Below are 13,462 nucleotides of genomic sequence, written 5' to 3'. Positions count from 1 at the left end.
AAAATTGTGTATTTGAGACTGCGTGTTTGCTCATCTTAAAGATCTGGCTTATAAACTGTGAGGAATTGGGACCCATTAAATGACTGTTTCCTTTCCAGCTGACTCGGTGTATGATGTCTCTGAGTCTGGAAAGGATGAGCTGATGGTCGCCAAGTGAAGCCCCTCCAGTCAGCTTCCTCCAGCCAGGCTTCAGTGATTCCCCCAAACTTCCAGCATTTGGCACTTGTAACCGGGAGGGTTGGAGTGGATGTCTGGCTTGGAACCTGTGGCATTTATTCTTCAAGGGGCTTTAGGTATATCTGCCTTGCTAGAAGTCCTTTGTTGGGGGAAGACCTGGTGGGAGAATGTTTGTCTTAGGGAAGGGGACACTAACCCCAGTAATCTCATCTAGAAACTGGAAGGGAGGGGTATTTCTGCTGTTCTGGGAAATCTCTTCTCTCAGCAGTTCCCATGAATATGGAAAGACTAAACTGTCAACCGGAGAGCTTGCAGGGCACTGACCTAGACCCTCTGTACATAGGTTACAGTTGTGGTCTTCTTGTGAGACTCCTAACAGAGGAGCAATGGCTGTCTCTGATTCTGTTATCCCTCTTTGGGACCCGCCCTCCTACTGAGTTGCTTAGTCCAGCCTTGGTGGGGGGAGGTGCTTGGTCTTGCTGTGACTTGGTGTACCAGGGTTGGGTGATGTGCGCCCTTTTCTGGGGAGAGGTGAGAGGGAGTGTTGATGGGGGCGCCAGGAAGGAGGTTGAGGGGAAGGCCTGGGGAGAGGGAAGAGGGGCTGTGACCAGGCTGGGAAGAAATGAATTAATTAATCAGTTCATAAAATTTAAAAAAATATGGAAGCTGGGCAAGGACCATGGAGTGGGTGAAGAGGAAGTGTAGAATGTTTGATGGTAAACAGGGATTATTGTTGGGGAAAAAAAATAGCCCGGACAGTTTTGCTTCCAAAACACCAGAGGACACTGGAGCAAATTAGATGGCATTGGTCCAGCTTGGGAAGGGTCTGTCTAGCTGAAGGCTGGATGGTGAGAGGACACCTACCTCTGGGCAGAGGACAGCTGAGTTTGCGTGCTGGCTCAAGATTGCTCAAGGCAGAGCCAAGACACCGAGTGAGTGTCAGCTGACACTGGAAACAGTGAGGTCTCTGCTGTAGTTTAGCAAGCAGCTAAGACATTAGGAGTTGATTACTTGGAAGATGTGGCTCTGTCTGTGGGCTTGCTCGTATATAAGCCCCAGGACTTGCTAGAACTGGGGGCTGGCATTTCGGATAACAGTCTATCCCATGCATGCCATGTCTTGCAGAATCTCATCTGTAGAAGGAGCTCTACTCAGCCAGTGGCCAGGCAGTAAATCCCTCAGTATTTGATGCTGTGGTGGGGCTTTGTGCTCTTGGGCTGTGCAGAGGTGTTCTGAGGACATTTTGGTAGAAGAGAGAATAAATTCAATGACAGAAGAAAGGTTCTACAGCACGGGAACTCTTGGGGATAAACTTTAAGAGTAGAATTTAAAATAGATGTATAAAATCAGTATTTCTCAAGCTTTGACAACATGCAGTGTGCTTTTAAAACATATCCTACTTTGATAAATGAACACGAGTTGTGTCTAACCACATCTGGCCATGCTTTTATATAGCCAAAATGAAAAGTATGATTAAGTACAATAGTCTTCTGTAGTCAATATTATTTCACTATCTTGAGATTATTCCACAAAGAAAAAAAAAGGTAGATGGGACCACAGGGGGAATCTTCTTTTGAGTCCAGAAAGCTTCTACTATGTGTGCTGAGGGCTATTCCAATTCATTGACCAATCCCACCACTACTTAAATGGCAGAAGGCAAAACCACCCTTAAAGCCAGCCTGCACTTGTTGTGTTTAAACTAAGAGAGCTTGAGCCTTTGTTACTGGCCAAGGGTAGCAGACCTTAGAAAAGCCTGCCAGTGCTTCCAGCATTGGAAAGCCATTTGTGGGGATAGCTATGATGGGAAGAAGCCCTGAAAGAAATTCTAGAATTGTTCTTGCCTGACACATGACATTATGGTATGCATTTTCCTGAAAATCTTTGATACCCAGGAGACCTCATTTTTCTCATAAAACCTTTCCACTTGGTCGTGTACTCTTGCATTGGGCAGAGGAGATAAGGGTGAGGAGGGCCTCCTGGGCTTCCTGATAGTTACACTGAATTCCTGGGGGACACCCTAACCCCTGCCAGAGCCCCGCTATGTCTTATCGTTCTTGGTTTAGGATTTGCAGGGAAGATCTCTGACTACATCTTGATTGTATGCGGAGCATGTATTGCTGTACTCACCTCCTATCCTGTCTGGGGAATAAAAATCCTGCCCCCCCCCATTTTCTCTCCCCCCCCTCCTTCTCCCTCCCTCTGTTTGCGGTGTGCCCTGGACACTTTTTTCTCAGCGATGCACTGGCCATTTCCAGTCACAGTCACCACCTCTGGCCACTCCTTCAATTGTTCTCTGCTGGTTTTTGGTTTTATTTCTTCCTTCTCACAGTTTGGTTTTTAGAGCTCAGTGCATCTCCTGGTGAAATGAGTCTCGTTGCAATCACCACTGCCCTGGTCCGTCCAGGCTGCTGTAGCACAATACCATACATGGAGCGGCTTAGGAACAACAGGAATTTATTTCTTACTGTTCCTGAGGCCGAGGCAGCCAAGATCAAGGTGCTGGCAGATTTGGTGTCTGACGAGGGCTGCCTTCTGGTGCATAAAAAGAAGGTAGCTCCTCGCTGTGTCCTCGTGTAGTGAAAGTGAAGATATCTACTTACAGCCCCTTATATGGGTACTAATCTTGTTATGAAGATTCCACTGCCGCGGTCTGATCACCTCCCCCAGACCCCTGTCTATTAACATCATATGGCAGGTTCACTTGAAACATATGGACTTAGAGGGGACACAGAAACTTTAAAGTATGGTGACCATCCAATCAGTCTGTCTTTTTTTTTTTTCCTCATTAACTGACAAACAAGCTTCTGCCTGTCTGGGTAATTTGGGGGCCCCTCTCTTCCCCAAAGCAGCTAAAGAACAGGACAGGCTGTGGTGCTGTCATCGAGGCTCTATCTGAAGCTCCAGAGGGCTCTGTAGTGATGACAACAGCAGGTGTGGTCCTCAGACAGTATCTTTCCCCCAGAAAAGCAGCCCCTCTGGACCCAGCTCAGATGCAGATGCCAAGCCTCCATGACTTCTGCAGGAGGTCGTTCAGAGCATTGCTATCTCACATGCCCCTTCCTGGCTTTCGTTTGTCACCTCGGCAGGACTCTCCTTCAGCAACTTCAGAAGCTTCAGGCTCTGGTGATGGGGAAGGTCTCTCGAACCTGCAAGTTAGCCGGCACACAGACTGGCACCTGCCTCATGGTGAGTTTCTCAGAGGGACTCCCTCCGGCCAGCCCCCTATGTCCAAATTCCCCTACCTTGAAAATGCAAAGAGTGAATGAAGCCAAAGGGACCATACATTCTGTTCCAAGGCTTCCCCTCTGCATGTCATTGCAGGGACAGGACTAAGGGTATGATCTGTCCCCTGGCAGAGGGGTGTTCTTTCTCCCAGTGCTCCCGGTGGCTTGTTCCCGAGAGTCTGCTCCCCACAGTCTGGGATCTACAGCTCCCCACGTTCTGTCCTTGTCTCCAGGTCGCTGTGCTGTGCTTTGCTGTTGCGTTTGGCAGCTTCTTTCAAGGCTATGGGCCCTATCCCTCAGCCACCAAGATGGCTCTGCCCAGCCAGCATCGCCTGTCGGAGCCATACACAGCCTCCGTGGGTAAGTCGGCAGCTTGTTCTGTTTGCCTACAGTTGGCTTTCCCGGCTTTCTGCAAGGAATCTCCTATGAAAGCCCAGTGTGTAAAAGCGGAGAGGCTCTGTTTACAGGTGGGGTGTTCTGGGAGTGGCCACTGGACACCCTTGTGTAGCACCAGGGAAGCCTGACCCACATCCCCCAACTTTGGGTTCAGATGTGAGGAGATGTGACCCTTGAAAGACTAGAGAGTAGGGAGGACATTTAACTTTTCTGACATCCCGGGATCACTCTTGTACCTCTGACTCCCTGAGCAGAATTACATGCCACTGCAGTAGGAGTTCGCAGCAGAATTAAAGCATTGGCCCGCCCCGTGCCCAAGACTTAGAGAAGTCGGAGGCTCTGGTGTTCACGTTGGCAGCACACACTGTCCGCCCCTTGACCAAAGATGTCTTTTGAGTATTTAGAAAACAGAGGGATAATAAAGAAGGAATATGCACAGAAAGGCACAGCTGTGTTAGTAACAACACACACAGTTAGGAGATACAGACTCTGAGGAAGGGGCAATTTTGCCATCCTCAGAAAGCCTGTGTTTTTCAGCAGTTAGCTATATCCCAGCCAGATGCATGATAAAATGACATTCCATTAAGATAATTTCAATGGCTGTTTGGGAACTTTTTTTTCTGAGGGAAACAGGTCTAAATTTTGGAAGCTAATGGGCACACAGTTTCTATGTCCAGGAAATGGCTACAGAGTCATCTGTGTGACGGGCCCTATAATGAAACAGGGGTTGTCTGCCTCCGACTTTTGGGCTCAGCTTTGGGCTATCTCTGCAGACTCTAAGACCTGCTTTCTGGGGGATGCTTCCTTGTTTGTCTGGGCTTTGACGACTCCAAGTGTTTGACCCACGTTTCCCACGAACTCTTTTCCCTGAGACAGTTATGGGTAGGGATGAGAAACATTTTTCCTGAAGGCAGTGAGGGGGGAAGGTGGTTTTGCAGTGGTTTGCTTTCATGCTGTCCTTCCAGCCTGTATAATTGGTATCTTTTTTGCTGCATAAACTCTGAAACCTGAAGCCTTTCCAGAGAGCCCAACCCAGCTAGCCCTCTCCAGCCCAGAGGATGGGAACATGTTGTCATCCGCCACTGGCCTTGGGCATTGGGAGTAAAGGGCTCGCATGGGCCTCCTATGCTATTCTGTTAATATCTGTTGCTCTTTCTCCAGTGAGATCCAGGAACCTGCTAATCTATGAGGAACATTCTCCCCTGGAGGAGTCGTCCAGCCCAGCCTCCGCCGGAGAGCTTGGGGGCTGGGACAGAGGCTCCTCCTTGCTCAGGGCGTCTGGACTGGAGGCCCTGCCAGAGGTGGATCTTCCCCACTTCATCATCTCCAATGAGACCAGCCTGGAGAAGTCAGTGCTGTTGGCGCTGCAGCAGCACCTGTGAGTCCCGTAGGCGCAGACCTTGTGGCTGGTGGTGGAATATGACTCAGCCCCAGTGGGAGGGCGTCTACTCTCCCGGAGCTCTCTCGGGATCCATTTAAGGCATTGGCACCGGGGAGAGTCTGCTGATGGCTGTTAACAGAGAAAAGGTCTAAGTTGAGCTAATCCAGTATCCAGGCCGTCAGTTCAGAGCTGGCAGCCCTGGCCCTGCAGAGGAGGAGGGATGTGAGTCCTCTCAGTCAGTGAGTCAAGGCCAGCCTCAACTTCATAGTGAGTTCCTGGTTAGTTAGCCTGGGCTACATGAGATCCTGTCTCCAAAAAAAAAAAAAAAAAAAAAAAATGCCTGGTGACATCAGAGAGCTTATTCTGCAAATGCACCTTTGATCCAATTCTAGAGAGGAAGAGAATGTTATGCTGGATATCAATACAATCAACGATTTACATATCAGTGTACAGGAATCAGCTGTGACTGCAAAGGGACCACCCTTTGTGTAAAATGCTTGGGACCACAAGGTACTTAGAATAGAATATTCCAGGTGTTGGAATATTTGCATATACATAATGAAGTGTCCTGGGCATGAGACCCAAGTCTAAATGTGCAATTTATCTATGCTAGGTAAGAAAGTTTTCGTACTTAGAGCAGTTTGGGATGGGGGATGCTCACCTGTGTACATTATATGCTTATATTGAGGGCAGTGCTGATGAAACTCTGTATGTCTTCCCCATTGAAAATCATCCACCTGTGGCTCTAATTCTGCATGCATTGTTCCTCTCCCACATCTGGTGGGTGGGGATCCTTTTGAAAACATAACAGCTGATGCGATCTCAAGGTATTGTTATCGTGCATGAGGATACCTGGGGCTCTGGTCAACACAGAAAGCACGTGTGTGCTAAAACTGTGTGCTAAACTGATGCATTAGCTAATCTGTGCTCCTAGATGGCCCAGAAGCAGGGCTGCTCCAGGGTCCGTAGCAGAGATTTCACTTCGGATTCTTCACTTCTTTCCTAACTCTGTGTGGTAGAGTTCATAATCATAGGTGCTTTTGTATGTATACATGACATGCACATGTTTAGCACTTCCTAGTACTCACCCCTGCCCATATGTGTTATCATGACAAACCTTGTAAGTATCCCAAAACGTACAGCCTCAACTTTATCCCCATTATGGAGAGAACCTGGAGCCAGCACTGGAAGCCCTAGGGGACCGAGCAGTCAGATAACACGGCTCGTAGCCGTCTGCTCTCCTGGCTCAATGTGTAGAAGCCCCATTCAGCTCTCTCAGTCTACCACAATGTCTCTCAAATCATAAAGTCTTCCTGGCTCCCGTCATAATGCTGCGAGGCCTGGATCATGTATCTATTTTGTGGTATATATTTTGGGTTATTTTAAGTTGACTCTTTAAAAGAATCCTTGTTGAGATTCTTAATCCTAGAGAAGATGTCAGCCCTTATCCTCTTCACTCTCCTTCCCATAACTTACGGTATTGAGGCCATTAATAAACAGGTAGCAACTTTGAAAGCAATTTAAAATAAGTCAGCATCTAAGAATCATGGGTCTCCTCTGGGCCCAGATAAAAGTGGGGATGTAGAGGTGAGCATGTGACCAGTGGGAGATTTGGAGGAGCAAAGAATAACACTAGGGGTTTAAAAGACATTGCCAGGGCCAGCCCACAAAGGTGTGACTGAACCGTGATACAAAATCTGAGAATGTTAGCAGAATCCCGTGACTAATGCTTCGTTCTCCGTGCGATGCCTTCGCAGGGTCAGCAGCAAACTGGAAGGGAATGAAACGCTCCAAGTCGTGGAACTCGAGCGGCCAGTGAACGCCACCTTCTAGGGCGCTGCCTCCAGCCTTCTCTCTTCCTGACTCCAGCTGTGCACCCCCAGACTGTCTTGCCCATAAGCTTCCCCGTCACCCCTGGACCTTGAGGAGGATGTGGACTAGTGCTCGTGGCTTGGTATGGGAGACCAGCCTAGGAGTTTCTTCTTGCCTGACCCTATGGCTCTACAGAAAGGAGCTGGCAACCTCTCATTCCTTTCTCTTACTGCCGCCATAGGAGAGTATTGTAGGGGTGAGGTAGGGGTGGGAGGAGCAGGCTTGCTTCCACTGGTATCAAGAAGATACTGCGTGATCCTTCCCTGTGAGATGTGACCCCGTCGAAGAAGATTTGCATGACTTATGCTCAATTGAGACCCCAGACTCTGGCCACAGATATGCCACCAGCACACCAGGGAGTGGCGAAGCACCGTCTGCTGACCTCCCTTGCTCACCAGGACTCCAGTGTGGCCCTGTCCCCACTGAGAGTGCCTGAATGCCATTCCAGCCTCTCTCTCCATTCCTGGAACCCGCATTGGATGCCTGCACAGGCAGACAGGACTCCCACCATATTTTCAGGCCGCAAGTGCAATTCCTGAAGGCGTCAGGCTCTTCTCCTCCAGGCCACCCTGCCCACTGTGTTGCTTGTAGGATACCCCCCCCACACACACACACACTACACACACAGCCTGCATCCCCACTGGACAGCCACTCTGTCTCCCTGGCCTCCCCTCCCGATTTGTAAATAGTATTTATTAGCTTGCTGAAGCTCCCTGCTGACCGTAGTAAAGAAATCCCATGACCCCTTCCAACAAGCAAAGTCTTCTGTTGGCCTTTGGAACAGGAGAGTCCCCAGGACCTGGGACACCACCACCCCCAGTCTTTTTAGCTGATGCCTTATTGTCTCCCTTTCCTTCCTTTTGAAAATTGGAAACCTATAAAATAATCGCCACTGGGAAATCCCCTTAAGCATGTGTCCCCTGTTGGATGAATCCATGGGGAATGATGGAATGCTGTCCTCTTGTTCAGGCTCCAGGCTCCATGGCCACTCGCTTTCTCTCTGTGTGTTCCTGGGACAGAGAAGGGAAGCCCTGCCCCTGACAATAGGCATTGCTGACAACCTTGCTAGCTTGTCCTGCATCCTGCCTGCTCTCCTCCTTCACCTCCCTCCTTTGCTTCTGCCCTCGCTCCACCTGCCTTAACTGGGGGGCGGGGGCTGGAGTTGGGGACATTTTTCCACCTGCCTTAACTGGGGGGCGGGAGCTGGAGTTGGGGACATTTTTCCACCTGCCTTAACTGGGGGGACTGGAGTTGGGGACATTTGTGCACCCACAGTCATACCTTTTACAGTCAGGTTTGGCTACTTTGCAGCTCACCCAAAGAGATATGACGAACCCTCAAACTCCTTTCCTTTTTTTTATATGATTAAATCGTAAAATTTGTAGTTAAAAAAATCCTTTTCTCTTTCATACAAATAAGAAATGGAAATTACTCTTTTATTGTATAAGGTAGAAGACTCTTTTTAAGTGTTTTCCTCCTAGCTTGTAAAAGATTTTATGTAAGAAATGTGCTTACACTTTGTATTTTATTTTTAGCAGCAGCTGAAGGGCCTTTAGTTTTGGCCTCTCTCTCTCTTCTCTCTCTCTGTCTCTGTCTCTCTCTTTCTCTCTCTGTCTCATTTTTTTCCTCTGTCATCGGTGTGACTGTTTGAGGCTATTTGAGAGAGATTATGTCCACACTGGTCCTTGCATTCTATGTCACATACAGGATTTGGTGTCATGAGTGTTTGCTGCGGTGCTCCATGAGCAGCTTCCTATTTGGCCTGCCCAGGTTATAATAGGGAGTCCTCCCTCGGCACGTCCCTCCCTCCCATGGTAGCTTCCCAGCCAACAGATGGCTAAACTCACCTTGTAATGTGTGAGACGCCCCTCAAGGCCACTGTGATCCCGGCAGCCCTGCTGCCCACAGGGCTGTCACTGTCCCTTAAATGCTCAGATACCGGGACTGTACAGAGAGGAGGGTTGCTGGTGCCCTGCTTCTGTTTTCCTTGGTATTCTGTCTTCCTTTGATCTTCCTGGGCCTGGCCCATCCTGTTCTTTACAATACCATATGTTTATACATAGTAAACATTTAAAATGTCATGCCCATGAGAGCCTAAGAAGGGAGACAGAAACCAGGGTGAGGTAGTATTTGTGTGGTGGGAAAGGTGGAGTTCGCAGTGAAGGGTAGAAGTTTGGTTTTAGACTGATGTCTCTACATCTGCTGAGCTGAGCCCTGGTTTGCGATGTCCCTGGAGGTCCAGGGTGGAGACCCCGTTTGTGGATGAGGAGGGAGAAGGAAATGACTCGTCGTGTCTAGTTCTCTGACAACTTTATTTCCTTCTCTACCCACTCTTGGATGTCACTCTCTCCAGACAGCAAGGCCCTTTGTCTGCGGGAAATTGGCCTTCCAGAATAGAATCTGTAACTAGAGACGTGGGACATTAGCCAGAGGACTCAAACAGCCCTTTAAAGGAGCCCTCGGCAGCCAACACTGCCACTCTGTTGAGAAAAACTCGGCCTTCTGCCCTCTGCTGCCTGCTGGGTGACTAGAGGGGACTGAGCAGTGACCCCTCTGGGATACTCAGTCAGGGGACCCCCAGTGGCATAAGACAGGAGGGGTGGCTAATAATTAATGGGTGTGTGCACACTTCGTGTTCAAAGTTTAAGTCTCGAATATTGGTCTTTTCCCCACCAGCTGAGCTGTTCCGTAGACCAGTCAATAACTTCCGAATATCTCTGAAGGTTTTGAATAGTGGCAGACTTTACACCTTAAATTGAAATTTCGAAAATGCCTGAGACTGCTAGACCGTTAGAGGAGCCGGAACAATCAGTCCGCTGGTTGTATTTTTTATCCTGTAAACAATCCCCCCAACACACACACACACACACACACATTAAGATCACACACACACTCACACACACACACACACACACTCTCACACACACTCACACACACACACATTAAGATCACTTTAGTGATGGAGATGTCTTACAAAGATTTAGAGAACAAGTCATCTTTTTTCTGTAGACGAAACCCGAGTAACCCAGTTGCCCCCTCCCTCGGGTCTTTTCACGACTTCCAACTTCACACTGGGAAATGGATCTTGTAAATGACAGGAGCCAGCACCGGGCATTGAGGAAGAGCCTCTGAAGTGTCAGGACTCTGGAGTGTAGCGCACAGAAAGAGAGTGTTCTATAAAAATCCGACAGCTGAACTCAGTTGCTCCTTCCTGGCCCAAGGTGGGGGCGGGCTGGGATCTGACATCAGGCAAAATTAGATAACCTTTCGGTCCATAGCAAGAATGTGTGTGGGTTGGGAAAACAGCTTCAGGGCAGCATCATTTTTAAGCTGTTCATGCCAGGTTAACAGATAGCCCCCCTCAATCATCAGTTCTACTTGGGTGCCCCATAGTGGCTATGAATCTCTGTCCCACACAGCGGGAATACTGAACCAGTTCCTCTTCGTGCCGGTACAGAGCCCACGTCATTATTTTTACCATGGATGTTTCGTTAGCGTTCTTTCAAGCACTTCATCCATCCCATGTGCCCAGGCCCAGGGAAAGCAACAAAACAGAATCGAAGTATCTCTGAGCCAGCTTCTGTGGACGTGCGTGCCTTGTGAGGTGTGTCTGTGAGCCCAGTGGAGGAATAGAGACATCTTGTCCCCCGCCTGAGGAGCAGACATCTGCCTGACCCTGGCCAGCGTGGAGGCATGGACATGGGAGAGATGCTTTTAGTTGCTAATTTGTTTCCGCTGAGCCAAGTGTTTGAGAAACCTGGATGAGATCGGCACTTGCTTGCAGTCTGTTGGGACCTGTGGAGCCATCAGTGGTGGGGTCTTAGCGAGAGCCACTTGAGGTGAAGCAGTTAGCACACGGGTGATAGGATAAGTTACACTCCGACCCCCAAAGGCAGGCGTGGAGAGAGCAGTGAAGCAGGGGCTGGAAGGAGCCAGACACAGATTTCAGCTTCATTCATTCGTTCACTCATTCATTTGTTCACTCCTTAGACTTTGCAGTTTTACTAAGGAAGAGCAGGCTTTCTGAGACCTAGGAAAGGTTGGAGAATAAGAGGGACTTGGAAAGCCAGTTTGTCGGTAGCCATTCGGAAGACCCAAGTACTAATGCTAGTCTCCTCTCCTCTCCTCTCCTCTCCTCTCCTCCCCTCCCCTCCCCTCCCCTCCCCTCCTCTCCTAGGTACTTATGCCTCCAATGTGCCTTGTATCTGAACCCAGGACGGCAGGAATCTCCTGTCCCTGGAATGTGTCACTTATTACCATATAGCATTAGGTTGAAGTTGAGGATGGGCACTTTCTCCAGAGGCTCAGAGATTGTTCCCTAAAAGGAAGCCACTATTAGAATTGCCTGTCTGGGGGAAAGAAATGGGGTTATATCCATTAGGAATATGTAGACAGAGGTGCAATCACCTTCAGAAGCATGGCCAGGCAGGATTAAAGGTATTCTAAATCCTCGCCACAGAGCGTTTTCTGGACGCAAAGGCACTAGGCCATTTGAAGATTAATACTCCGTGCCTCTGGGCCAAGAGGTCAGCACTATGCACTAGGGAGAAAAGCATTAGCAGTTGTTTGTGGCAACATAAAATTCAGGACTGCCTTCCTTTGTCTTGGTTTCTAGAAGGAAGGAGGTATTATTGCCAGAGTATTTACCGAGGTGTTGTGTATTGTGCTCGGTAAGCTTGGAGCCTTTGAACCTGATTGGAACAGAGAGCAAAGGTGGCTCAGCACCCTGAGAAGTGGATGCCGCGGGAGGCATGGTAGTTTGTGGAGTCCTTTCTGAGGTGCCTGGCTCTCTGGGCAGAAACGATGCCATCCCCTGCAGTGACCCTGCTGTGCAGTGCTCAGCTCTCCGCCTGTCTCTGAAGGGCCATCTGCAGGGCTGGCGGCTGCCCTTCTCATCCTGTCTTTGGAGAGCACAGCACACAGGCTTGGGTGAAGGGAACCCAGGGCTTCAGGCTCCTTTGCTCTGCTCTGTTTGTTGCTCATCAGCAGGGTGACCATGGGCCCTTTGGGCACAGCGTGGAGACTGTCCCTTTCAGATAAAGCACACTGTGGGTCTCTGGCAAACACCAGCACTGGGACACCCTGTGGGTGACCCTCCCTACACGGAAGAGTGGTGCCCAGATGGTAATGTGGTTATCGACTGGCTTTCCTTACCTAGTTTGGCAACTGACTTCTGCTCTCTTTTGAAACACTGAATTCAGCATTGTTTAAATCCAAGCACATTGCAAGTTTGTCACCTGACCTTTTGCACTGTTTTATGGCTTCTTATCCTTCATCATAGCTAATAAAATACCAAAAGATAAAAAAAAAATAAAATGAAGCTTTGTAGTATACTTGTACTTAGTTTGAAAAAAATTGAAATTGTAATGCATTTGTATTTCCATTTCTTGCAAATAAATATTTTTCTTAGTCAAATGTTGCCCAGTCTTTAAATCCTAGTAACCTGGCATTTGCTTATGTGCTTATGTGTGTGTGTGTGTGTTGTGTAACCAATTTTTCCTGATTACCCAACCAAACTGCAAAAAAAGAGGCTCAGACCAATGGTTTTTGCATTCTGTGGTGCTAAATCTCAGCCTCCGCCAGAGGAATATTGAAAAATGTAATTGTTTTTTTCAGTCAGTGGCTGAGAATCAGTTTTCTCCCGAGGTTCATGCAGTCCGACTGCTGTGTTCATTGTCTCCTACGGCTTCCCCTCTAACTACATTTCCAGAATCTATGGGTTAGAATTTGCTTTTCCCCAGTCTGGAGGCTTGAGACTGACGCTGTGGACTGGAGCCAAAAAGGAACTGGCCTCCTTCACAGGAGCAGCTGCGGAGAAGGCCCAGGGGCTTGTGCTCCAGGACGCTGACAGAATGGCAGACAAAGGTCAGCGCATGCAAGCAGAATGATCTTCTTTGCCTTGCACTCTCGAGATCCAATCCATTTTCCTCTATGTGGAGGGAGCAGTGGTTTTGCTGAATCCCAGAAGGGGTACCCCACAAGAGCACTTCAAGGGAGGAAGGGTTATTTTAGCTCCCAGTTTGAGGGTACAGTCAACACAGTGGGGAAGCCTTGAGGCAAGGCAGCTCTTACCTTGCATCTGTACTTAGGTAGCAGTGAGGGATGGAGGCTGGTGCCCGCCTCAAATTCTCATTTTTATTCGGCCCAGGAAGGAATCAAAACCCAGGAAACGGGGTAGCTCCATTTTGAAAACACCCACAGACACGCCTAGATGTGTTCCGAGGTGACTTTATTTCTACTCGTAGTTGACATTGAAAATTGATTACCACAGACTCTAAAGACCTTGGAGAGAAAGGAAACGAAAAGTTTATTTTCGTTCTCTTAGCACCGTGCCCAACCCTGCTTCCTGCTCGGGTGGACAGCAATCTCCCTTCTCCTTTCCCTTGAGCAACTTGACCTCCTGCTCCTACAG

At 48.8% G+C, this 13,462-nt stretch overlaps 1 protein-coding gene across 1 annotated transcript in view; it reads left to right on the top strand.

Annotated features, from left to right (window-relative positions):
• The window catches only part of Creb3l2 (cAMP responsive element binding protein 3 like 2), a 115,432-nt gene extending 102,967 nt beyond the window's left edge, over window positions 1–12,465 (top strand). Inside the window, exons 9-12 of the mRNA XM_041675601.1 lie at window positions 3,264–3,363; window positions 3,635–3,761; window positions 4,959–5,175; window positions 6,936–12,465. Coding sequence (XP_041531535.1) covers window positions 3,264–3,363; window positions 3,635–3,761; window positions 4,959–5,175; window positions 6,936–7,011 — 520 coding nt within the window. The 3' untranslated portion in view covers window positions 7,012–12,465. The remainder of the gene's footprint in view (window positions 1–3,263; window positions 3,364–3,634; window positions 3,762–4,958; window positions 5,176–6,935) is intronic.
• The last annotated feature ends 997 nt before the right edge of the window (window positions 12,466–13,462 follow it).

This window comes from Microtus oregoni, unplaced genomic scaffold, assembly GCF_018167655.1.
Source record: "Microtus oregoni isolate MIOR12 unplaced genomic scaffold, Mior012 000026F_ref0000081, whole genome shotgun sequence".
Lineage (NCBI taxonomy): Eukaryota > Metazoa > Chordata > Mammalia > Rodentia > Cricetidae > Microtus > Microtus oregoni.
This window is presented reverse-complemented; position numbering and strand designations above follow the sequence as displayed.